Consider the following 24,771-nt stretch of genomic DNA (forward strand, 5'->3'; position numbering starts at 1 on the left):
GATCAGATTCTATTCGGACACTCCATATAAACTCTACAAAGTTTCAAATGTGTCCTCAAAGTTATTTTTGTGAGAACTATTAGTCCTTTTTACCATCTATAATATCCAACAAAAAGAAAATCATATCAACTACTTAGGACCACACTTGCTACATTTGCATGCTTTCAAATTCCCTTCCTCACTTTTTTATCTTTTACAATTCCCAAGTTTTTCTTTCACAGAACATTATTTCTGTGTACCAAGATACTTGTTTCTGAATGCTCATTTCCTGCCCCTCAAAGTCTTCTCTGCACTCTAGAGATCCCAAGGCTAAGGGAAGCTCCCTGTCTGACCATCCAGGAGTCACTCTGGCACCAGAGACCCTCCCTGCTGGGAGAGAGGCCCCTTCACAGTGGGTACTTCTACCCCTCACAGGGCTCTTGGCTCAATTAACAAAACCTGACTCAGCCCATCCAGCACTTAAGTCCCTAAAAGCAACACTAAGAAATATTTTAAAAAGTATTGTAACTATTTCAATTTACAATTAATATATCAGTTATTGAAAACCAAAATTACAATCAGGTTTTATTTAATTCCCTTCTGCTCACCACATTGTGGAATGGTTTTAAAGACCTAGGATCTTGCTAGTGGCCCATGAAACTGGTACTAAGGAATGGGACAACAAAAGTTATCAATATTGAAGGAAATCCTGAAACTAACATGAATTTTATGTTCAGGCTATATGTTAACAGGGCAATGAAAACAGCTGTATTGTATTTAAGCACACATTCAAGCTTGAAACAGTTTACTTATACCAAATACATGAAAAAATACAGAAACAGAGCACTTCAACATAGCAGTGAAATATTCTTAAGGCAAGATTACTTAATGAGGAGTCTTCAGAACTTACTGGCTTATAACTCACATTTTGACTTTCAACATTTTTCTTCAGTTTAAACTGAGGCTTATATCTCAATTCTGAACAAATTAAATAGTACTGAAAATAACTTCATTGCTTTTATTAAAGCCAGTGATTTTTTTCAAACAGTTTCAAAATGCTGCTGCTACTTATGCTGTTACAAGCTTAATAGTTTTGGGTGCATATTAATGTTTATATTTTTAAAAGACAGTAGGTTGAAACATCCCTATCAACAGAAATCTTCATTGAATATTGGAAATTTTCTGTAAAAAATCCTGAAAGCCAAGGTCAAGATTCTGCAAAGATCTAATAAACAAGAAACATAGCTGAATTTAGTCCTAATTACTGGCTTAGATATGTGAGATATTATACTCCAATTAAGCATGCAAAATTCTTGGGAAACTCTGAACTTAAAATTAAACAGGGCAGATGGAGACTACTCTTTCAACTGCTATTTCAAGATAAAATGATTTAACACCAGCACCTAAATATTACTCAGATTTTCAACACCTTAGCAACTGAGGAATTCATTCCAGGCCAAAAAAAAAGAAGTCTGTCATGATTCATGACAGCTAAGGCAGGAAAAAGGGTAATAACTGCAAAAACCTGCAAAGACCGTCTTTTTTTTTATTTTTTGTGTTGCTCTTACTTAATGACTGCCATAAAACACTGGCCTTGGGATTTTATCAATGCAGATGAGCAGCTCAAGCAAAACACCTGGGGTGGGAAGCACACATATTTTCAAATTCTATACAAAAATTATAAAATTAAAGAAATCATAAGACTCCTCTGTTTAACAACTTAAAAATCCACGCACAGAAAAAGCACCAACTAATCCATCAGAATTACAAAAGGCAGGTACAATTTAGTCGTTTGAACCACTGCCATTTACAGAATTTATTTGCCTCATCAACACAGTTTATATTACAAAAATTGAAAAAAAAGTATTTCTGGCACTTCAAAATTTTTCAAAACCAGCACCCAAACTCATGGCTGCACTTGCAGCATGGATACATATCTTAGCGGTTCACTGCCCTCATCTACTGACCTATAACCAAAGTGAACAACTATGGCTCTGTCCCCATTAGAAAGTAACCTGAAACCGTAGAAATGGATCACTAGATCAAAGCAGCTGGTGCTGACACTCCTATGCTAGCTGTTCAAGAGGGTTTATTTTGGATTAGATTTCATCTGGTCTCCAGAAGCAAACATCACTATCACATGGACCATTCAAATTTTTCCAGGAATTTCATGATTGATGCAGAACTCCATGTCCCCAGCAGAGACAGAACAGCACTGCCCCTGCAGCAGAACTCACAGACTACTTTTCTGAGAAAGAAATGTAATTCAAACACACAGAGCCAAGCAAGTGGTAAGGGGAGACAACAGTGAGATTTTCTCCAAAGCAGTTTTAATCATCCAAATCGCAATTGTAATGTATACGTTAGAGTTAAACCCTACCTTTTCAAACCAGACTAATCAAAAGAGGTGTCATGTCATAAACAGAATACTTGATGGCACTGAAAGACTTGAGAAAATTCTGTAAGGAGTCTTCTTAATGCCTCACAATTGAAAAACAAAATCATGATAAAAGACTATTTATTGGGTTCCACAAAAAACTTATTTCCTCTGTGCCAGAATTCAGCAGAAGACATAAATCTAGATATACCTATTTCTTAGGCTTCATTTCTCTTCACTTATTTACTTCATCTTTTATGTCCTATTTTCTCACTTCAAATATTTTACTTCTCTTTTTTCTACCTTATTTCTTTCAGCCTTTCTCTCGTTTACTTATTCATTTCCTCCTATTACCTGTGCTATTAAATACAGTAAGGGAAATGTAAATATTCCTGCATCTCTGAACTTTTAGACAGAGGTATTAGTATTGTTTTTTCCCTCGAAAGTCAGATAGTACAGTCTGAGAAAGGTTTGTAAGCTCTACTACTGTGATTTAACTTCCCCTAACTCAAAATTTAAAAGGGGTAAAGGCGATCATGGGCTTACTGCAATGACTCAAATTGATCTCTAAATCCTGTGCTAACCAACTATGGCAATTGAGAAAAATGAGATTAATGACACAGGAATATTAGTCTACTGTAAGACTGAAATTAGCCTGGTTCTAAACATCATCTCAGAGAACAGCCAAAGGAACAAAGAAATACTAAGGAAAGCTCATCAAGGGATCTGTGGAATGCAATAACTTCTCTAAAGAAACAGCAGATAAAATATATTTGGTATATACACGCTTTTACCTAAGATGTAAAGCCAGGGATATATTGCTTAATCTCTGCCCTTCATTTTCTGGGCTATGTGATTTACATTATAATTTAATCCTCTAGATTTGAGGTTATACGCCAGAATTTCTCCAAGAACTGTAAATTACAAATAGGATTAATTTACCTTTTTTTCACATGCAATTAGTTCATTAGCTGCTTAGAATAACCAAACTCAAATTCAGACTTACCTAGTTTCACTGATGTTCAGTATACAAGATCCAAACAGATTTCCAGAAGAGTTTGCAAATGAAAGAATGGGCTTCTCCCTACATTTGCTAAATTTAGATGAAAACAAAAAAAAAAAAAAAAATCAGATCTCTTTAGAGTAATTCCTAAAGAAAAACTGACTTTTAAGAAAGATAACACTATACAAATTTTCACATGTACATAATCTGAAAATTTTAAGTATATTATATTGCCCTTCCATTTCAGAATAAATACGGTCTTCATGTTTTAAAAATGTTACTTGAAAAGCAATATCTATGATGCACAACACATAGAGGTTTTCAGGTTGCTCAAAAAGAAGTATTTCAAAACTTTTAACCACACACAGCCTGCGCTGTCCAAAAAATCAATATTATTATGATAAAATAACGATCTTGTAAACATTAGAGAATGTTCACATAAAAGCAATAAAGAGAAAAAGCAAAGAATAGAGAAAAACTGAATAAAAAAAACCAACAACAGTTATGGAAATATACTGCTGAAGCAGAATTTGAAGGACCAAATCAACAGTACATGCATGGTAAAGTTAAGGAAAAGCACAGAGTACAGAAGAAAATCTTCTTACTCAGTGTTTGTACCTGACACTACAATGGAGTCAAGGAGATTAGACCTGTTTACTTCTCACAGCCCAGCTAGAACATGCTCAGTAGCCCTGTCTGCTTATGACTAAAAGGATTTGGAACATATCTACCTCATCTGATTTGGACAGATGAAATGGATTTAGGAAATTCATTGAATTGGTACAAAACATATTTTCAGAAATCCATCATGCTGCCTAATGTAAGTGGGACAGCAGAAAAAAATATTGCAGCATAACAATTTGTTTCTCCTAAAACCTTGAGTGCTTGCTCCAGCATATGCAGGCGCTTTATTTTTCCAGTGGCAAAAATTTCATTGCATTTTGCATCAAGAAAACAGTACATTTCTCCCTCTAAACTCATCCTCAGACACAAGCTGATGCTTGGTCAAATTTTAGATGAAGGAGACATAGAGCAGAGATTTAAGTCTTAGTAAATTAAAAGCAACTAAAAGCAGGGTTCTGGAACAGAAAGTGTCAAGCATCATTAACTACAAGCACTGCTGCCTGTAACTCCATTCACGACCATATTTCATGTACGACCAAGCACCTCCAATGCATTGTAAGCCACCAGGAATACAGGAAGGCTTTCTGCCAGCAAGACAAAATAATCCCATTTCAACTGGTTTGGCACAATGTCTGTTCTACATAAATGGACCGATTTCTTGGGGGTTTTTTGACCCAGTATAAAAGTGTACATTTTGACCCAGTCAAAAAAACAACGGAACATCTGAAAAATAACACCTACTCAGAAAGGTAAAACATAAAAACACACACATGAAGTCTACAGAGGACCATGGCCTCGACCCTCATGATACACTGTATCAAAATCCCTTTGCTGCTCAAAAGATGAACCATAAACAAACTACCCCGCTGCTCTGTGCTTCCCTGTGCATGATGCACAAAGCAATCAGCAAACTTACTGCAAGCTACAACACAGACAAGTCTTAAAAAGATGAAAATCTGCACCTCCTGGCCCATCCTCAGCTGGACAGTACACAGAGTCCAATCAAGGAAGCAGGGAGAAGCAACCCTTTCATAAATAAAGTGACATGTGAACAGAGATACTGGTAATTGAACCCATTAAGATGCATTCTACTGTTATATCTTTACATGAATGGGGTATTAAATCACCTCCACAAGAGCATCTGCAAAAAGAAATCCAAAAGAAAACAAAACCAAAAACCACACCACACAAAAAGCCCAAACAAATAAACAAAAAAAAAAAAAAACCTCAGAAAAGCAGTGAGCATGGCAGTCCATATGCTCATTCACTGCAACACATCCCTGGGAGAGATATTAGCTTAGTCTCCAGAAACCACAGGCCACATTAGCACGTGGCACTGCTGGGGACAGGGCCTTCACAAGGTCTGGGCTTTTTCTTCCTTCTAGTTTCCAAGGCAGCTCAGGTACAGTTCAGTTGTTTCATTCCATGCTCCAGTGTACAAGCTAAAAGCTTATAAAAAGCTTATTTGAAGTTTATTCTTGCCCACGCACACCATTAATTTGAATCTCAAATTGAAGTGGAATGTCTACCTTGCCTGAGGTTGAAAAAGAGCTGTTTCTGTTTAAAGCATTACTGTTCTAGTAGCAATCATATCTACATACTTACTTAAATTACCTAGAAATACATTGTGCCTTGTAGAGTGGGTGGGTAGCATTAGTAGTCCAAAGGTGATGTCATCTGAGTAAGTCTTCTTTGGCACACAGTCTTCTGAAAAACAACAAAAAAACCCATCGTTTAATGAAAATTAATCTGTTTAAAAAAACTTTTTGGGGATGAGCCCTTGATTATTTCTGTTTTCTCTCCTGCCACTGCAGTAATTTCATATGCGTTCTTAAATTGTCAAAAAATTCACTTTCTAATTTTCTATTCAAGAGAATGATGTAAATACTCATGAAGGAGAACTTCAACGTTGCACACCACCTTTTACATAGCTTTGGCACTGTCTGAAATCCAGACTTGTGAGAAAAATGCAATAGCCCAATGGTAACAACAAATTTACAGATGTAAATACATCTACAAAATACCAATATTACAATTATGGCATTACAGTTGCTTCAGATTGTGTTATGACCTTGCAGAACATTAATAATACACTATGCAAACTTCTGGAAAGAAACTGCATCAATAAAATCTTAACTGTGTGTACTATGGTTCAAAAAGGACACATGAACTACCTCAGCACACAACGTGAAACTCTCAGAGAAGATGGCATGCGACATCACAAGACTCCCTTCACCAATCAAACTCTCTTCATAAATAAAAAAACAACTTCATTAAGATGTCCTGAGCAAAAGCTAACGATACAACAGAGATTCTTATACACAAACACTTTATTCAACAAAGAAAGAGCTCCCCACCTCCTACAGATCATTAATTCTGTACCACTACACACCATGCTGTATTTTAAACACAACTACACCAACTCAGTAATATCATCTAACTGATGATAACCCTGCTAGAAAAATCTACTGCTACTGACCCACCGCTGATATTTTCCATTCAGCACTCCCATGTGGCAAAGCACATCCTTTAAGGCATACATAAATCTATTCCCTTCCATTGTATGTAAGGATTGGAGGATTTCTTTTGACATGAAATAGCCAAAACAAAGTAACTTCTAAACCCCTGTCCTTTACCACCTTGTCCCCCAGTACATATAACATAGAAAGAAGAAGCTCTCAGCCTGAGGAAGAAGAACGCCAATGTTTGAAGAAAATCTACTGCCAAGTCTAATGGGATAAGAAATACAGACCATTAACACCAACATATCTATTTTGCTAAGTGGTCAAATGAAATATGAAATGTTAAAAATCAATTATAAGAATCAAATACCAGCATGTAGATAAGAAATAGCAAAACATATTCTATAGAGCAGGAAGTTAAGGTGCATTTTTTAAAAAATCTATGCTAGTTTATGAAAGATTATTTTTAGTTCCTCTGTTGGCAACATAAAGTTTAATGTAACTCAATCTAAATCAACCATAAATCTAATTGTCTATATAAAGGCAGTACAAATTTAACTAAAAATAATTTGGAAAAGCAATTTTATTTTAGTGAAAAAAGTTTGTGATCTTTTTGACTTGGATAAAATCGTAAAATGGTGTGTCAATCACCACTGATGGTAAAAACTTCTATAGTCCCACTCTCAATTGTACTGAAATTCATATGAAGTCCTCCAGCTTGTAGAAAAATTGTGTAATAGAAGGTAGCAACAGAGCAACAGGAATGAGATGCAATTTTCAGGCACAGATGCCTGTTATTTTGCCACTCACTTTAAAAGCACGTTTGAGTGACAGCTAAATTTCTTAAAGGGTTAAAAAAAGGTATCTTAGTAGTGGAACTTGTGTCCTAACCTCCCTGATCAAAACAGTTTGTCATATTCTCATATAATTTTCCTGTCTCATTTTTTTTCTTCAGAACAGCTACACTGATCAACATAATTTGTAAGTTTCTATAGATCTTTTTCCTGCTCTATTTCATTAAACCTTCTAGTTACTCTTCCTCTTGATCCAGACTACTTTTCTGATCTCATTGTGCCATCCAGATCCTGAAAAATATTTTGCTTCTTTTCCTCCAAATCTGTATATTATTTGGACTTGCTTTATGCTGTCTTTTGCTTCTATATTCTCATATTACTTGCTGCTGATCGATCTTATCATCTTTTTAGAAATGAGAGTTTGTTTAATTCACTCACTATGACTCGCTTATTAACTTGAATCCTTGTCCCCCTTTCTGAGGTCACTGGCATCATTTTCTATGTCAGTGAAATTCAGATCACAAGCTTCTCAAGGCTGAAACTCTATCTTATTATCTATGAAACATCATGAAAAGCTCTAGGGCAGCACATAATGTTTAGCTAAGGCTTCTGAGCTGGAAAAAAAAGACTATATTAAAAAATGAAGTAGAACATTTTAACAACAAAAACAGTTCCAGAAAAATATATTATATGTAAAATTGCTATCAGTATAACTACCATACTAGCTCTGAACAGTAGTTCCCAAACACACAACTGCTAGTAATATCTTGATTACACATAATGGATGTTGCTTCTGTGGATGGCAAGAAAACTTTATTAAATCACATTACTACATTAAAACTGACAGGAAAGTGTGTGTGTATGTGGTGTGTGTGTGTGTGAGAGAGAGAGAGAGAGAGAGGGAGGGAGAGAGAGAATCTGCATTTCTATTCTGACAGTTCTTGGAAGCTGTGATTCATGCTGCTACTTGCTTTTCTACTCACAGTGGAGGAAAACCCTGTTTCCTTTACAGTATTTGTTGTTACTATGAAAACTACTTTAAAACAAGCACAAGGTTAAAAAAACTATTTTGCAGTCTGTTATGATATTTTTAAATGAACCATTTTAATACTTAAAACCAATAAATTAAGATTTGTGAAGATTATGAATCTTCACAAGTATATTTCATATTGTACAGCAGAGAATTCTCTAGCAACAAGTAGCACAAGCTAATAAAGTTTTCTTCACTTTTAGCATTACTAAGATTTTCAGTTTTCTAAACCAACCAGCAGGACATGCTACATTTCTCTACTGAGACTTCATAAAAATCTTCAAGTTGATTTCAGTCTGCTGTTTATTATGATAAATAAGTAATGCAAATACAGGCCAGACAGGAAAGAAGCTGGGAAATGCCATTCTAGACATAAATTCAGTTCCTGCTTTTCAACACGTAACTCTGTGTTACAAGACAGAGGAGTGGGCTTACTGGAAATCTGATTTGGGAAATACTGTATTTTGTTCTTATGCTGACAGAAAAATATTATTTTGCTATAATGTCACACTATGATATTGTTGGTCCCCCTCCCTTTCCAAACAGCCCAATATTCCTCTGGTCTCCTCAAGCCCTGATGACACAAACAACTCCTGGTCTCCTACCCAACACAGACCCAGTGCATGTTAAAAAAACAGGTCAGTACCAAAATCCCATTGCATTATGTCTCATTAAAGAGAGGGCAGTGACACATTTCTCTATATCCAGCTTGCCCATTTTCCCAAAATCTGTGGTAACATTATAGTCTGTGATTTCCATCCTCCTACAAACATGGCTACAATTGATCAACTATTTCAAAAGCTACTGGTGAATGTGTAAGGAAAGAATGAGAGAAAACAAGGGAAAAGCATAAATCACATTTTCTTAGAAAATCAGGCTCAAAAAAAGGCAACTCCCTCCCTACAGCTTTTAATTGAGGAAAATTTCCTAGTTGTTTATTGAGCCAATGAAAGAAGCAGCTTTTGGCAAAATATTTTTTTATCTTTTTACAACTTCACCTGTAGGTTTCAAATTAAGCTTTGGGGAACTAAGGTGGGAAAGTTACCACATGAAACAAGACAGGTTTTTTCTCCTGTCTTGAAGCTTTTGGATAACTGGTGAAAATCCAAACATTTAGCATATCTCTAACAAGAGTAATCTGAAAAATTACATAGCTTCTACCTTAGCACACCAGCAGGAGTCTACATTCTCTGTATTCACAACCATCTTCTCAACAGCAACCTCTAAACTTTTGTAACACTGTTCTGCCAAAGTGCATGTCAGTAACAACCAAAATCCAACAGGGAGTCACTAACATTACACTTAACATGCAATGAAATAGCCACCTAACACTTCAAATGCCCTTAAATGCCAGAAACTATTATTATCTACTTCATTAAAAACTCAGACATAAAAATGGAGACTTATGTTTTATTTGTAACAGCAGCAGGATTCTCAGAATTTGAAATATTAAATTAGCTGTATTAATGTAATTTGAAGTACCTTTTTTATGAGGCAGCTTAGCATCTCATACTTTCATTAAGATCATAATTTAAGATGTAAAATAATATATTTATTTCCTCAGTGCTTCTAACGCACATTAGGAAGCTCACACATTAACCTCCCACAAGAGCCACTTCCTACCAGCCAGCCTGGCCTCTACATTCACAAATACTTGCCTCAATGAAGAAAGTGCTGAAACTTTCTGGAGATCTACCTACCAGTTCAGCCCATAATGGAGTGCTTATGGGATCTGGGATCATTCTTCTGCAAGCAATGGAGATACACTCACAAACTTGTCATGCTGCAAGCTGAAAACTCTTGTAGATGAGGTCACTAGTAATACTACTCCCAGCTAGAGAAGACTTAAAATGCTGACACCATGCTGGGTGATCAGCCCATTCCCAGGTATTCCTCCTTTTCCAAGTGTCCCACAGCAAGACCACTACTATGCAGCATGGTTAGCAAGTTCTGTGGCTTGCTCTGGTTGCAGCAGACCCCAAAGCAGCAGTCTTCACTAAAACAGGGCACAAAAAGGGGATTCCATACAAAGGATCTACAAAAAGGATCCAAAGTACCAAAGGATCTTAAGTACCAAAGCCAGGGAGAGTTGCATCATTCAGCAAGACTTTTTCAAAACTTAACAGAGACACAAACTATATAAACAATCAGCGAACACAGCATTTTGCCCTCACCTGTTTCTGGAGGCCTCGGACATAGATAAGGTTAGTACTCACAATCCAGGTCCCTGTCCTTGCCATACACATAGCTAAGCTTTTCCCTTCAAAGCAGGAGTAATATATTCTTTAACCATGCCAGCACAGGGGAAGAGATGTGCTCTCATTTGTCCAGCAGCACAGGGTTACAGCACACTAACCTGAATCACAGAAACTGGAAAGCAAATCTCTAGTCTGCCAAACAGGGTTCAAACCCTAATTTCTGCATCACACTGAGAAGATGCATCAACTCCTAACTGGTCATTTCAGTGTCAATTTGCAGAACAGGGAAGCAAAAATAAAAAGTAAAGCTTTACTGGACAGAGCAGCACCAGAAGTATGCATGCCTCTCTAAGGCAGCAAAGAAGAGATGTAATTCTTGGGTCCTAGTTTGTAATGACATTCAAAATTTTAAATGGAACACAGGCCAGAATATAGGTATATATATCATATCCTTTTCCTCCAAGAAAACAACTGGCCTAGTATATATCTTTAGCCCAGTTACACTTCAATCACTTCTCTGCACAGAAGAGTGAGGTTCCAGGCTTTAGAGTTTTGTTGGTTTGTTGTTTATTTTGGGCGTTTCTTTTTTTTTTACAAGAGACATGAACAAAGCCTCTTCCTCCTCACTCCTTTGTGCTTCTGAACAAAAGGGAGAGTCACCACAGGGTTTTGGTCTAAGTCCAATTCCATAGGTGTGCCTGAGGTGTGGTTTGAACATGCCTTTGAACAAGTGAAGGCCTAATTTACAGATTGCCTAATTTATGAATAGTAAACAGATTTTAGATGCCAAGATGCTCGGTTATGATAAGATTCTGGAAGATGTGAATGAGAACAAAACTTCAGTGTTCAATTTTGGAAAACTTTACTAGTGAAAACCTAAAAATCCTCTAAGACAGACATCAATTTTATTTGGAGTTGGACACACAAAACCCATTTAAATCAATTTTGACTCCTCCATATTATTTTATGGATTTGTGTATATGGCTGGCCATATACACAACACAAACCAAAACCATCTTAGAGGTACCTGCAAATATCCTTTTTAGTGGAACTCTAGGAAGACCTCTATAGAATAATTATGTCCCACATATTTATTTTAAAAAACTACCTTAACTGGAGACCTGTCTTACTCCAAGAAGTGTTTTAACTAAAGCATAATAATCTAAAGCCACTTATCTTGTGGTACCAGGCTGTCATTATTGGTAAAATGACATTAGCTTCAAAACTGAGGCCTTCTCACATACTCTGAGATTATCACACACACAGTTTTAACGAAAAAGCATTGAAGTAGCCACATTTATTCCTAATTTGGCTACATTTTTATCATGACTATAAGGAATGCCCATAATATATATTGAGCTTCAAAAGCATCACACTCCAAATATGTCATTATCACTCTTGAATCTCATATATATAACTAATTTTTAAGGATCTATATTTAATAAAATATTAATACTATTAATGATGATTTCATAATATACTCAGAACATCAGTACAGAATAAGGATATTTATTCACTGATTTTAACAACAAAATGCAACAGTTGGAAAGAGTCCAAAGTGTGCAGCTCTAAACTGTTGAAAGAAACTGTGAAACCTTGTTATTTCCACATTATATTAAATATATGACAACCACAGTGGACCAAAGCATTTTATGTATATGACTATATATTCTAAAAGTAGCTACAATAAAGAATTTATAATACACACAAAAAGTATGGTAAGAGAACACTAAGACTATAAATTAAAACACTCAGAGGTGAGGTATACCAAAATTAAAGTGGCTTTTACATGACAAAGGCATTTTGTGGCAGCAGTAGGGATAGAGAATTCAATCCTTCAGGGCAGCTGCATTAACCCTGAGTCTTTTTTCTCTACTGTGATTTTGCACTTCACATCTTTTGAGTCCTACAACAAATAAACAGTGTAATGTCTGTCAAAGTTTCAAATTATTACAGATTCCCACTGATTTAACAAAATAACCAACAATCCTAGTAAGTTCCTTTTCCCAGATGGACCACCAACAGAAGTCAAAGAGGTACCTTCCTAACAGATCTGGCCACGTTCGCTTGTGCCAGAGCTACAGAGAGACACTGAGATCTTTAATTCCAGACTCTGCTAAGGGAATGAAGATGTGCTTCCAACACATCTTTATTCTGAAAGACCACTAAACCCAAAATAGTATCAATGCTACTAACAATAATTCAGTATAGGCTTAAGATGAGAGAAACAGCTGAATGGTTTGGTGACTACCTGTAGTCTCACACTTTTTTTGCCTCTAGAGATAAAGCTACTGTAAAACAGCCACTGTTCTCCTAACAGCCTGGTGACTCTCCTGGTCTTGTGACCCCTCTTCAGTGGTCAACCAGTTCCTTAACACTGAAAGGTTAAAAATACCTTGCAAAGTAAATAAACAGAAAGTAAGAATGGCAGGAACAATCACTACTGACTTTGCTATGCCACTACCTACTAACATCACCAATCCTCAGGAACAGTTCTACACCTGCTTTCACATTTGGCCTTCACAGTTTGCAGTGTTCACAGAGAAGCTAGTACTTTAAAAAGGCTGAAACACTAAAATGAACTGTTCTTTACTTCAGAGATCTACCAAAGCCTTTGCCTCGAGAAAAACTAACTCATGACAATGAGATGAAAAGGCACCTTTCAGCTGAAATTCCACTTCTTCTGAATTATATTTTGTATTACAAACTGTATTAGGATACTAATTTTCTACTCTAAGAGGAGAGCTATCCAAAGTCTTCATCTATAAAACTAAGCTGAAACCATGAGGCACTGACAACAAATGTATCTCCTGAAGGAAAGCATATATAAAAAAGGAGATGCTTTCAAATGAGGAAATTACCTAGTGCAGCAAACTGCATTTTTGATTCACAACTATTTTCAATAAAAATTTTTTAATAAAAAATTCACAACTTTCCAAGTTGATAAAAATATTTCGTATAAAGAACATGTGGAGAAGGTGGGGGGCAATACCTCTACTGCTATTTAATATCAACTCACATTTAATATTCAACTTTTTGCAGAAATTTAAAATAGGGGAGGAAAAAAGCAAAAGTTCAAAGCTCTTAAAAGCTGCAACTTCTTTTGCAAGACCAATTCAACCACAAAGACTCATGACTTCTGTGAAATTCTATACTAAGAAGCTAATTAACCAACACTGCAAATTAAATTTAAGGTAATTACCACTCAGTTTTTAAATTGCTTAGTACAAAGAGAATAAAGTAACCTACAGCAGAGGTTTGGGGGTCCTTAGGAGAGCAATAGTAATGAGAACACACTGCTTTCCTCACATTCTTTTATTTTACCTAAATGTGTTAAAACTTTCCCATGCAAGACCACGAAGCGGAAGAAATAAAAAACAAGGCATGGCTGAATGGCACCTTAAACTATTAAATATCAACCCGGAAGTTTGGGCTTTTTTCCCTGTTTGAATTGCTTGTTCAGAAGCAGTAACCCTTGCCTTACCAACAAAATTCTCAGACAAAGTTGCCATATTCTACAAAAGGAACCTAAGCCAAATACATTATGTCTGGTAATCTGAAAGCATGTCTGTAATGACTTTGAGGAAGTGTCTTAAGTGGATACACATGAAAATTAATATTTTAATTTATAAAAAAAAAATTGAAAGCAGAGTTACTTTCAAGTAGAATCCCTCTGTTACAACAATCAAATGCTGTCCAATTTCAAATAACAGGCCCAAACCCCACAGATATTTATAAACAAAGTCAATATTATTTCTGTAAAACTGAACATTGTGAAACAACTGCATCTGTTCATACTGAACTTTGCCAGGACTACCACAGTTGAGGTGTATTTCTCAAGTACTTCTTTCTCTAGAGCATTTGCTTAAACAATCCTCTTGCCTCCTGTCACACCTGTCAGCCAGAGAAATTATACAGGTTAAATATAACCACATTAAAAAGAAAAAACAAAAACATAAAACCATGGTAGTTAATTTTAACCTGGATCATTTCCTCAAGCTAGTTATGGGACACAATTCCACGAACCGCTGTGCTGGTGCAGCTGCAGCAAGGAAGAGGCAGGCCAGGTCAAGTCAATACTGCCACCAAAAGCACTGTTTGTCAACCAGTCATTTAAAACAAAAATACCTACTTTAAGGATTCAGAGCATCAGTTTCTATGGTTGGCCACTGTGCCTCTACATGCAGTTTCATATTCCAGCCAAAGCCATACCTGACTTTCCCTGTGCCCCTTGGTAGGTTAATTCTTATCAGCACATGAAAACAACGGCCTCACAAAAATCTCACTGCAAACATGTTTGATTAGTAATAAGCACTCCTCCTCATGGAAAAAAAAACATTTCCAATTTCTATCGAGGCCTAAAGTATCTGGAATTTGAAAGTGAAACCAACCAAAAATCCTGATCCACCTTAACCCAATCACAAAATTGAAGTACCACGGATTTCCAGTCCCTCGCTGGTCGTATTTCACACCTGCATGCATGGAGTATTTATTTAACACACTGACTTTAAGGTCGCAGGAACTCGGAAAAGGACCGGGGGCTACTGGGAATCCCGCAGGTTTTAGGAGCGTGAACACGCTGCAGCTATCGCAATAAAGTTATCGGAACCAAAAAAAAAAAAGGGGGGAGGAGGTGGGTTAAAAAAGCCTACAAGTGCATACGCAACCGCGCAGCTCCGGCCCACCTGCCGCGGGGAGGGCGCGGGGCACGCTCCCGCCGCGGCCGGAGCCCGAGGCCCCGCGGAGCCGAGAGCTGTCCCGCGGCGGGGAGGGCCCGGGGCCGAGCGGGCACCGACCGCCGCCGCCCTGTAAACACCCGCGCTCGCAGGGCCGCCGCGGAACCCTCCCCCGCGCGTGGGGCGGCGGGCCGGGCGCGTCCCCCCGGCGCCCGCGGGACGAGCCGCCCCGGGGAGCGGCGGCCGCGGGGGGAGGCGCCGCCCGCGGCTCTGCTCAGTCCGGCGCGGCCCGGCCCGGCCCGGGGGATGCCGGGGAGTCCTGCGCCCGCCCTGCCCGGTTGGCGGGCGCGGGGCCAGGCGGGCAGCGCTCCCGACGCGCCCGGGAGTTGTGACAGGAGCAAAGTGGGTCACCGGGCCTAGCGGGTGCCCCGCGAGCGCCCCCCGCCCCCGGCCGCGGCCGTGCCCGCCCAAGGGCAGCCGCTGCACTCCCGCCCCCCGGTCCGCGGCGGGAGACGCACGCCGGGGCTGTCAAACTTCCACCGCTCCCCTCCGCGCCGCGTCCCCGCCTTCCCCTCGCCACCGCACACCGGGGCCCGGCGGGTCCGCCCGCACCGCGCCGCGCTCGCTGCTCACCTGGCCCCGCGCTGCCGCTGCCCGCCCGCGTTGCCCCGGCGAGCGCCGCACCCCGCGCGCAGCCCCGCGCCCGCCGCCCGCCGGCACTGCCCGACTGAACCTCCCGCTCCTGCTCCTCCGGCGGCGGCGGCACAGCAGCACCCGGGCCCGGGAGTCCCCCCGACACCACCGCGCCTGCGCCGCCGAGCCCCCACCGCCGCCGGCCGCCGCGGCGCCTCGCGCCACCGCGCGTGCGCCGGCGTGCACTGCAACCCGCGGCACCCCGGGACCGCCGCCGCCGCCGCGCGTGCGCAGAAACGGCGCACCGGGGAGGTGATCCCCGCTCCGCGCGCGCGCCTCATCGCGCCTGCGCAGGGGGGCGGCAGAGGGCGGCGTGCGCTGCGCAGGCGCGGTGTGGCGCGCGCGCCTCCCTGACCTCGGCTCACCTCGCCTCACCTCACCCCGAGCCGCGGGAAATGGCGGCGGCGCCGATTCGAGCCGCGGGGTCGCCGGGCGGGCAGCCGGGCTGCTAGCGGGACAGCGGGCACCGGGCGGCTGGGGGGCTGCCGGGCCCGCGGAAGGGGCTCCGCTGAAAGGAGACCTTTCCCCGCCGGCACGGTGAACCCAGCGCAGAACGCGGTCGCACGCGCATTCCCAAAGCGGAACAAGCGACATCCCGGCTCCTCTCCGGGAAATTCAGGGGTTCAACGAACCCGTCCCAGCGGAGGTCCGTGGTTTCTTCTATCCTGTCCATAAACGGGTGAAATTCCCAGAGTGGCAGAGAGCAGACGTTTTGCCTCAACCCTTTTGTATGTACGAGGCTTGTGATACCGTTCGATAATATGTGGCGACTATTTAAATATAATCCTGTCATGCCTGCAGCAGAGCATTGCGTGAACCGTTTTCTGTAGAATAAAACGCTCACGATTGTGTGTTATAAGTAATATTGTGTAAGTAATTCCAGCTTTTTCCCTCAGCTAAAAGGGCTTTATTTTTCCGTTGATACCTGAGTAGCAATGTATCTAAAACTATCTATAGAAGTTGAATTCGTGTTTGCGTCTAGAACAAAATAAAGAACTTGACTGCAAATTGTCATTGATTTCCTTTCTGGGTTACTTTTCAGGTAGTTCATTTGATTCACAACTGTGACCAAAGTCTTAGATACTGAAAAGGTACTGTAGGGTCAGGAGCTTCTTTACCAGTAGTGCTCCCAAAGGGCTAGCTATGAGCTTTTCCACTGAAAGAATTCTGAAAAGCATTAGTAAAAATATTTATTTTTGTTACTTATTCATAATACTCCAATTCCAGCTTTTAGTTGAGGAAAATGTAACATAAGGAAAGTGAATAATATTATCTCTTTTGATGAAATGTAGTAGAGCTAATAGGGTACAGCAAGAGTAGAACGTCCAGGAGAAAATGTGGGACTATTTTCCAAAAAAAACCTAGTTATCAGAATGCAAATATGGCAAAGAAACCAGGAGGCTACAAATAACTTCTATCAAATTTGCCAGAAGATTTTTAGTAACCAGTGAAAATTCTTCAGAAAAAGTAGGGATGCTGCACTATCTCACACCTTGCATGAATAGGGGCATAACACCTACTTACTGCAATGTTGCATTGGCAAATTATTCTTTGACAACATCAGAACAGGCAACACAGCTGTGCAGATGATAGACATTGGGATTTTCTGCCAAAGCTGTGGCCTAAGTGAGGTCATTTTTTTAATGCTACTTCTCTTTTGGCACTATTTTATAGGATCCTGAAGGAACAGGCCAGCTTAGAGATGATGGTTTTATGAGACTATTCTTCTCCTAGAAATACTATTGCTCTGTTCTTGACATCAGAGTGACTTTGCTGTGCAATGATAGTTCTGATTCACTCGCCTGCACAGCTTTTAAACAATGCCAGATTGGGAGCAGCAGATTTCTTGTGAATTGGTGAATGGTGGGACTGCATTGAGCTGGAAATGCATAAATTTCCAATGCACTTCCATTAGCTATAGCCATGTTTCCTAGAGAAATGCCATTGCCATCCTGCACAATCTGTTTCAGAGCCACAGAACAACCACATGCTTAGTGTGTTCCTTTTTGATCCACGCTGGCCTGTTCAAAAGAAGGTCTGGTTGAGGAAACTGGCATTGAAACTAAATTTCACATCACTCCAGAATACTAAAATGAGTGGATGTGGACTTGAAAGCCTGTCACAATCCACATAATCCTTGCAGAGCAAGGTTGGCTAGTATTCCTGGAGCCTTTTCTTCCACACAGCATAACTGACTCCACACCAGAAACACCTGGTTTTAACCTGCAGATTTGCTCGGATTTTGTTGCTGCTTTGTCACATCTGATGAATTTAATTAGAACCGTGTGGTCACTTTGCTTGGACAAAGACAGGGGTACCAGAGGGGAGGTTTGGCTCTTTCCCTGTCGCTCCCACTGTCACACCCTGCGCGTGTGTCCCTGGCAGCAGCCGCGGGCGTGGGAGGGAGGCTCAGGCTCGCTGCTGAGAGGAGGCAATGCTGCTTTTACAGCAGCCGGCTTTGATACTTGAAGGGACTCTGCAATCGTGTCTAAAGTCCCTGATGACCTATTTACATTTAAAACTACCAGCTAGCGTTCTAGTTTGAAGTGGCAGATAAGGCATTGTCTCTGAAATGCAGCTACTAGTTATCTCTGAATCTGGAAAAGAAAAGCTTCCAGCAGTGGTATCTGCCAGTAGGTGTCCACCAGTAGGCTTAGCAAAGGAGTAAAAAACCGTATTTGAACTAACTTATGTCAGAACACGTGATCTTAGTTAATTTTTTTTCAAGCAATACATGTTTTTATCTCAATAAAATATCTTACCATGGAATTGCAAAATACCCAGGTTTAGGCAATATCCTCACCACAGAATTACACAAAATCTATACAAATTCTTGGCCTTTTTTTCAGATCTTTTTTCCCTTCAAAAAGAATCAAATAGCTTTCCAACCTTTAAGAAGTGGTCTTGAGATCTAATGATTACAAACAACATAGAATTTTTCATAACGTGAATTATTTAGAAACATTCTTAGTGCTTTCAGATATCTTCCCACACATTTAGCTATCCCAATGAACCTGCTTGTATTTCACCAGTTTATATACAAGTATTGTGGGTAAACACCTGTCCTTGGAATTCTGAATGCAGGAGTTTACAATGGCTTTGAGAAACTTGCCTTCTGGAAACTTTCAGGCCAGCAAGTTGAGGTGATCATTAACCAGTAAACACACTGGGATACTAGAAAAGAATAAGGAAATATAATGACACTTCTAGTGTAAATTATTTGTAAAATAACTGAAGTTATTAAAGCATTTGAAGAACACAAGTACCTTTTCCTGTAGTCTGCTTCTGCTTTAATGTGTTATAAGAATTGCAGGACAAATTTTATTTAGCTTCTTCCTAGATCATTGTGATTTAAAGAGCTGTTGAATTAAAAAATATGTGGCAGTACAGTAAACAGAATATGTTAGTAAAGTTAACAGACACTTCAAGCACTGTGCTTCAGTTTCATTCCTCACTAAGTTTTTAAAACTGATTTTGTCCATTGTAGAGTTTAAATGACAGTTTTGAATCTGTAACATACATTTTACTTTATTTAAACTAGATCTTAGTTTAACACTAAATACTTCTCCACTCCTTAAGTAACATCAGGGAAACTTTAGTATATTTTTATTTTTACCATGCCTTACCATGTTCATTATTTTCATAGTTACGATTTAAAATACAATCTATATAAACCCCAAAATCAAACCAATGGAGGAAGAAACACAGACACAGAAAACACCAAAACGAACAGAATTTCTCTTGTTCCCCTGCAGCCTTTTGAGCAATTAGGATCTTTTGTGTCTGACTGAAGTTAAATCAGCTGATGTGGCCTGTGGACCCTGGAGGTCAAAGGCAGGTGAGCCAGTTTTGTTAGTAATGATGAGAGATTTTGGGGATACTCATACTCATTCCTAAGGGATTACAAGTTTCCTCAGGTCCTTATCTATGCAATGGTAAAATGCAGAATTGGTTCTCCATTATACAAATCAAATGAAAATCAAGAAAGGCTACTCTTTTCTCTCTTCCGATCTTGAAGTTTAAATTACTGTAATTCTAACAATTTCATTTGGTTGTCCTATTCCTTTTGCTTCTGGAAAAAAATGTTTGATTCCTGACAATTGAGAATAAACTCCCTCCCAAAAAAACCTGAAAAGAAGGAAAAGAGGAAACTTGTCTGAATCTAAAAAATGATTAAACATTCTGTACTAGTTCTCAGTCCTTTTCAAAAACATGTAATAGAACTGCTAACATACACAGAACTAATCATGGGAGTCCTTTGCCATTTCTGCTGCATCCTGTCACAACTTCTGCTACCATTCGATGAACCAACAAGATTTCCTCAGTTTGCATAACTGAGACTTTTCCTGAGAGGCTTTTGATTTGTTCAAGTCAAAGGGGAAATAAAGGTAGAATAATCCTGTTAGACCACTCCTGCTGAGAAAAGAACCTGCAAAGAGTGGACACCACTTTCTTAGTGAAACCCAGAGATCTCAGTAAGGTTGCACACATAGTGATAAGCATGCACAGCAAAATAAGTCTTTCATGTGTTTGAACAAAAGTGAACAATTGACTCTCACAAAGTGAATTAACAAATCGAGTAGGTCAGATGCTCTATGATTCCATTGCTTCCAAAAAATTGCTATCTCATTAGTCTCTTATTTTTAATTTTTCTAGATTTTTTTTTTAATTACCAGTTCAATTCTTTGTATTGAAATATTCTACATCTTATGCAAGAATGTTTGACCAATAAAGATTAATTATAACCTAAACATCCTCTGGAGCATTTCTATGCTTCTTTTGCATAGTGCTTTCCACAACTTTCTCTTAGCTTCACATACTTTTGCCTCCTCTGAAGACATTTCCATTCCTGCAAGTGCTACTGCCTAATTAGAAAATAAAAATAATAACAAGCATCTTTGGAACCTTTTTAATGCATTTTAAAAGAATATCTAGTGCATCTCAATTACTTAAATTATTTAAGTAACTCTTGAGCTGGTAGTCTTAAAATTTTAGAGATAGAAAGGTATCTATGCCAATCTTTATTCAATAATATAACATTAAAATTAATTTTCTTAATTCATCAATATCAGATTTGGGAAACTTGAGTAACAAACAAATTGTACAAGCATTTATAATTATAATTTGAGATGAAGCAAGAAAAAATTAGAGCAGGTACTAAATATTTGTGTGATTCTGAATATGAGATTAGTTTAAGGAGGAATTACAGTACTTATACTAGTATTTACCAGACAGTTTTAAAATAATTAATGAAAACTGAAATATAAAATCAGTAGATGGCAGTCTTCGTCTATAAAAATACTTGCAAGGTAGAAAAGGAAAATGTTTTACTGAAACTTGATGAACTAAAAGCAGCTATTAATTAACTGAAAGCCACTGTGGAATTGCTTTTCACAAAAAGAAAATTTAAAAAATTAATAAATGTGCAATGCTATTATACTCTAGCAACAGTACATCATAGTTTTGGTTCACAATTTCCACATATTTATGTGAATTATTTTCTTTCTCTGAGAGTACATTACTAGATACACTGTGTTAGTCCTGTAATTATTTTAGTCATTTCAACAATTCCACAGCAGTAAGTACAGGTAGAATCTAGATAGAGAAAATGTTCTGATCACATTAGCTTCTTTATATTTTGTAAACTGCATGCCTCATTTTTATTAGTTACAATACAATGCTGGGCAGAACTCAGCAGAGTAACTTGTAAATTATGTACAAAAATCTGCATGTGAATGTCGGGTAAAGCAACAATTGCTGAAGTGGATACAAGGTGCCAAAGTTTTCTGAACCCAAATTCATAAGCACATTGACTCTGTATGGCACTGTAAGTAAAATGATTGGTGTAGTCCTCTTAAATAGTTGAATAAGGTTGATTGTGCCCCAGTTGTGCCTAAGAACAGTGTGCTGTGTGTCACAGATTTCCAGAATTGTAGCCTGGCTGGGCTTGGATGAGAGGTCACCTGATTCAACCCTCCAGCTCAAGTAGCATCAACCTTGGGCAGGCTGTCCAGAGCCATCTTCAGACAGCTTCTGAACAACACCAAGGGAGAAGACTGTGCAACATTTCAGTTGTTCTCCCTCACAGTAAAAAAGTGTTCTCTGGTATTCTGAAGGAACTCCAGCATTTCAGTTTGTGCCCACATCCTCTGGTCCTGTCACAGGCACCACTGGAAACACCTTGGCTCTGTTTGCTTTATACTCTCCATTCAGGTATTTATAGACTTGATTTGGTCTCCCCTGTGCCTTCCTTCAATGTAAACTTCAAATGAACATTTTCCTGAGGTAAAAAATAGAAAAGTCATTGAAATCTATGAATAAGAGGCAAACCAAAGACAATAGCTGTTTATTAGGGATTCATTGCTGGCTTTTAAAACCACACGAGTTTATTGTCTAGAGCACCTCTCTTATAAGGAAAAACTGAGGGAATGGGCCTGTTCAGCCTCAAGAAGAGAAAACTGAGAGGGGACCTGTTGACAGGACCTCATCAAAGTCTGTAAGTATTTTCAGGGAGAGTGTCAGAGGATGGAGCCAAGCCAAATTCTTGTCAGGGGATCCAAGCAATAGCGAAAGATACAATGGGCAGAAACTGATGCACAGGAAGTTCCACTGGAATATGAGGAAGAGCTTCTTTACTCTGTGGCTGGCTGTGCCCTGCTACATGTTGCCCAGAGAGGTTGTGAAGTCTCCCTCACTGGAGACAGTCAAGAACTGGCTGGATGCCATCCTGTGCCATGTACTCTGGAATGACCCTGCTGGAGCAGGGGTGTTGGACCTGTGACCCACTGTTTTCTCACCCAGCCTGACCCGTTCTGTGATGCTGTGGTTCTGCAGCTACCACCACTACAAAAATTTTAATGTATGATATAGTTAAACTATAGTAATTATTATAGTAATTCATAATAAATTGCATTTTTATTACAGTAATATATTTAGAAACCATATTGTACTGGAAATGAGTGCTATGCTAGAAGAAGAAATATATTCTGCTCTTAATAGTCAAATTAATTACTTAATCAATTAAAAACTCTGAACAGTTTGATTCCAGCACTAAAATACAGTTTTCTTCTTTAATGGCATGCCATCCTCATATAGGTGGCAAGTACCCCATATGCAAAACATTATCTATCACAAAATTGGAGCCACAAATTTTTTTTCCTATTTTTCTTGTGCACATGAGAGAAAAGGGATACCCACAACCAATTGCCCATTCTTTCTCGCTTGAAATGCACAGAAAACTCTATCCAAAACAGGAGATAGAAAATGGGATTCAGAACTTCTTTATTTGAACATTTGCCATCATTGCACAAAGTCTGAAGACTAGCAGAAAGTGTCTTTAGTGTGCAGAGTCGTCTTTGGTGTGGCAGAGTGCGAGTACCCTTTAATCAGGCAGAAAGGGAATGAGCCCTACTCGTGTAACTGGGACAAATGTTGAGACTGTAACACTTCAAACGCAGCACACCTCCAAACACACCATGGCCCAGTGCATCTTCAGCTCAAGTGAGGATGTGTAACAGTGGTTTCCACTGTGGCCTGTTCAGCAGTGTCTTTTAAATATCTAGCTTTCAGAGGAAATAGTTTTGCCCTAACAGAACATCAAAACCAAATATGGTGTAAACTGTTTCTCTGTGCCACTGCAATCAGGAGGTAGGACAGCAATCAGGAGTTCTAGCTGATGTCAAAAGAGTAGAAAGTAGAAAAAGGCAGTTGTGTGAGTCAGCAGACATTACTATTCAACAGATTCTGAGTTTATTTTTTAGGAGCATGTACAGTAGTGACAGGTGCACTGCTAATCTGGATGGATATCTCTCACCACACCTGTACATATTAATAGCTTTGCTATCAGTCTCATTAAAGCCAGCTTCAGCTTCCTTTAATTCTTCAAGATTCATTCATTCATATGGTTTCACTAGAAACACAAAAAACCCAAACCAACCAACCAAACAAACAAAAGAAGTTCACCTTTTGTTCTCCAGAGTCACCAAACATTTTAAATGCATGAAAAGTAATAAGCAGATGTAATGTAAACTAATGAAAGAAAAATATGTATTTATTTCAGAAATTAGTTAAATTTGTCATAACTCTGGGTAAGAGAGAGGGGGGGAAAAGGACTTTATTTAGTTATAACTATACAGGAAAATACAGAAATACAGGGGTGGATTGCTACTAATAATTCAGAATGGTAATCTTCCTTACACTGACTGGCTTCTTTATGAAATTCTGTAAGTTAATTATCTGTACATGTTAGATGTCATACCACTTGTCACTATCTGCATTGAATGTTTAATTCAGGATCTTTTTCAAAATAACTAAGTGAAAATCATTAAAATTAAACCATGAATATTGAACAAATTTTGTTATAGGAAGAGTAAATTATTAAAGTGCAGAGCAAAAACAGGTGGGAAAGAAGAGGAAAAGATCTTCTCAATTTGGCTTCCTCTGAGGCCGTAATTTTTCCAACTACCTTCTGAAGTTTTATTGCTCATCCAAAAGTGCAGAAGCAGGAGCAGTAATGCTGAGGCCAATTCAAACCATGACCAGTCAATATAATGTTAAAAATTTTGGCCCACTTCTAAACTGAGTCACAGAAGCACAGAATGGTTTGGATTGGAAGGGACTTAAAGATCATCTCCTTGTGAGTGATTAGTTACTTTCAATATAATTACAACCTCAACAACATAATTTAACACAATTTTGGTGTGAAAATAAACTCGGAGAGAAGAGCTGGGAAGATTGTAAGGGGTAACTTGTGCTTCTGAGTAGAGTTTCTTTCAGTCTCCATCAAAAGCAGTTGAGTTTTCAAGTGAATTGTGACCCCATTTGCAATTAAGTCTTCTTCCAAACGAGAACCATCATGCATCTGTGTTCTTAATAGCTAAAAAAGAATGCCATTATATTTTAGTTGAATTAAAGTCACAATATTTCTTCAAAACGT

General features: G+C 39.0%; 2 protein-coding genes across 8 annotated transcripts in view; both read right to left on the reverse strand.

The window, feature by feature from the left end:
• CLOCK (clock circadian regulator) overlaps positions 1–15,991 on the reverse strand; it is a 64,505-nt gene extending 48,514 nt beyond the window's left edge. Inside the window, exons 1-3 of one of the 7 annotated variants that reach the window (XM_064710413.1) lie at positions 15,777–15,991; positions 5,589–5,690; positions 3,363–3,449 (exon numbers count right to left, since the gene is read on the reverse strand). The gene's annotated coding sequence lies outside the window, so the exon portion shown is untranslated. Of the gene's footprint in view, positions 1–3,362; positions 3,450–5,588; positions 5,691–14,902; positions 15,051–15,776 lie in introns of those variants that run through there. The other 6 variants (XM_064710412.1, XM_064710410.1, XM_064710411.1 and 3 more) reach the window with 6 other exon arrangements.
• Positions 15,992–17,182: 1,191 nt separating this feature from the next.
• PDCL2 (phosducin like 2) lies at positions 17,183–24,112 on the reverse strand. Its single transcript, XM_064712141.1, is given in 7 exon segments — positions 17,183–18,859; positions 18,861–19,010; positions 20,563–20,606; positions 20,608–20,685; positions 21,833–21,869; positions 23,655–23,745; positions 24,094–24,112. Coding segments are annotated over 7 exon segments (531 nt in total). The 3' UTR covers positions 17,183–18,747.
• Positions 24,113–24,771: the final 659 nt, after the last annotated feature.

This window comes from Zonotrichia leucophrys, chromosome 4 (assembly GCF_028769735.1).
Source record: "Zonotrichia leucophrys gambelii isolate GWCS_2022_RI chromosome 4, RI_Zleu_2.0, whole genome shotgun sequence".
NCBI lineage: Eukaryota > Metazoa > Chordata > Aves > Passeriformes > Passerellidae > Zonotrichia > Zonotrichia leucophrys.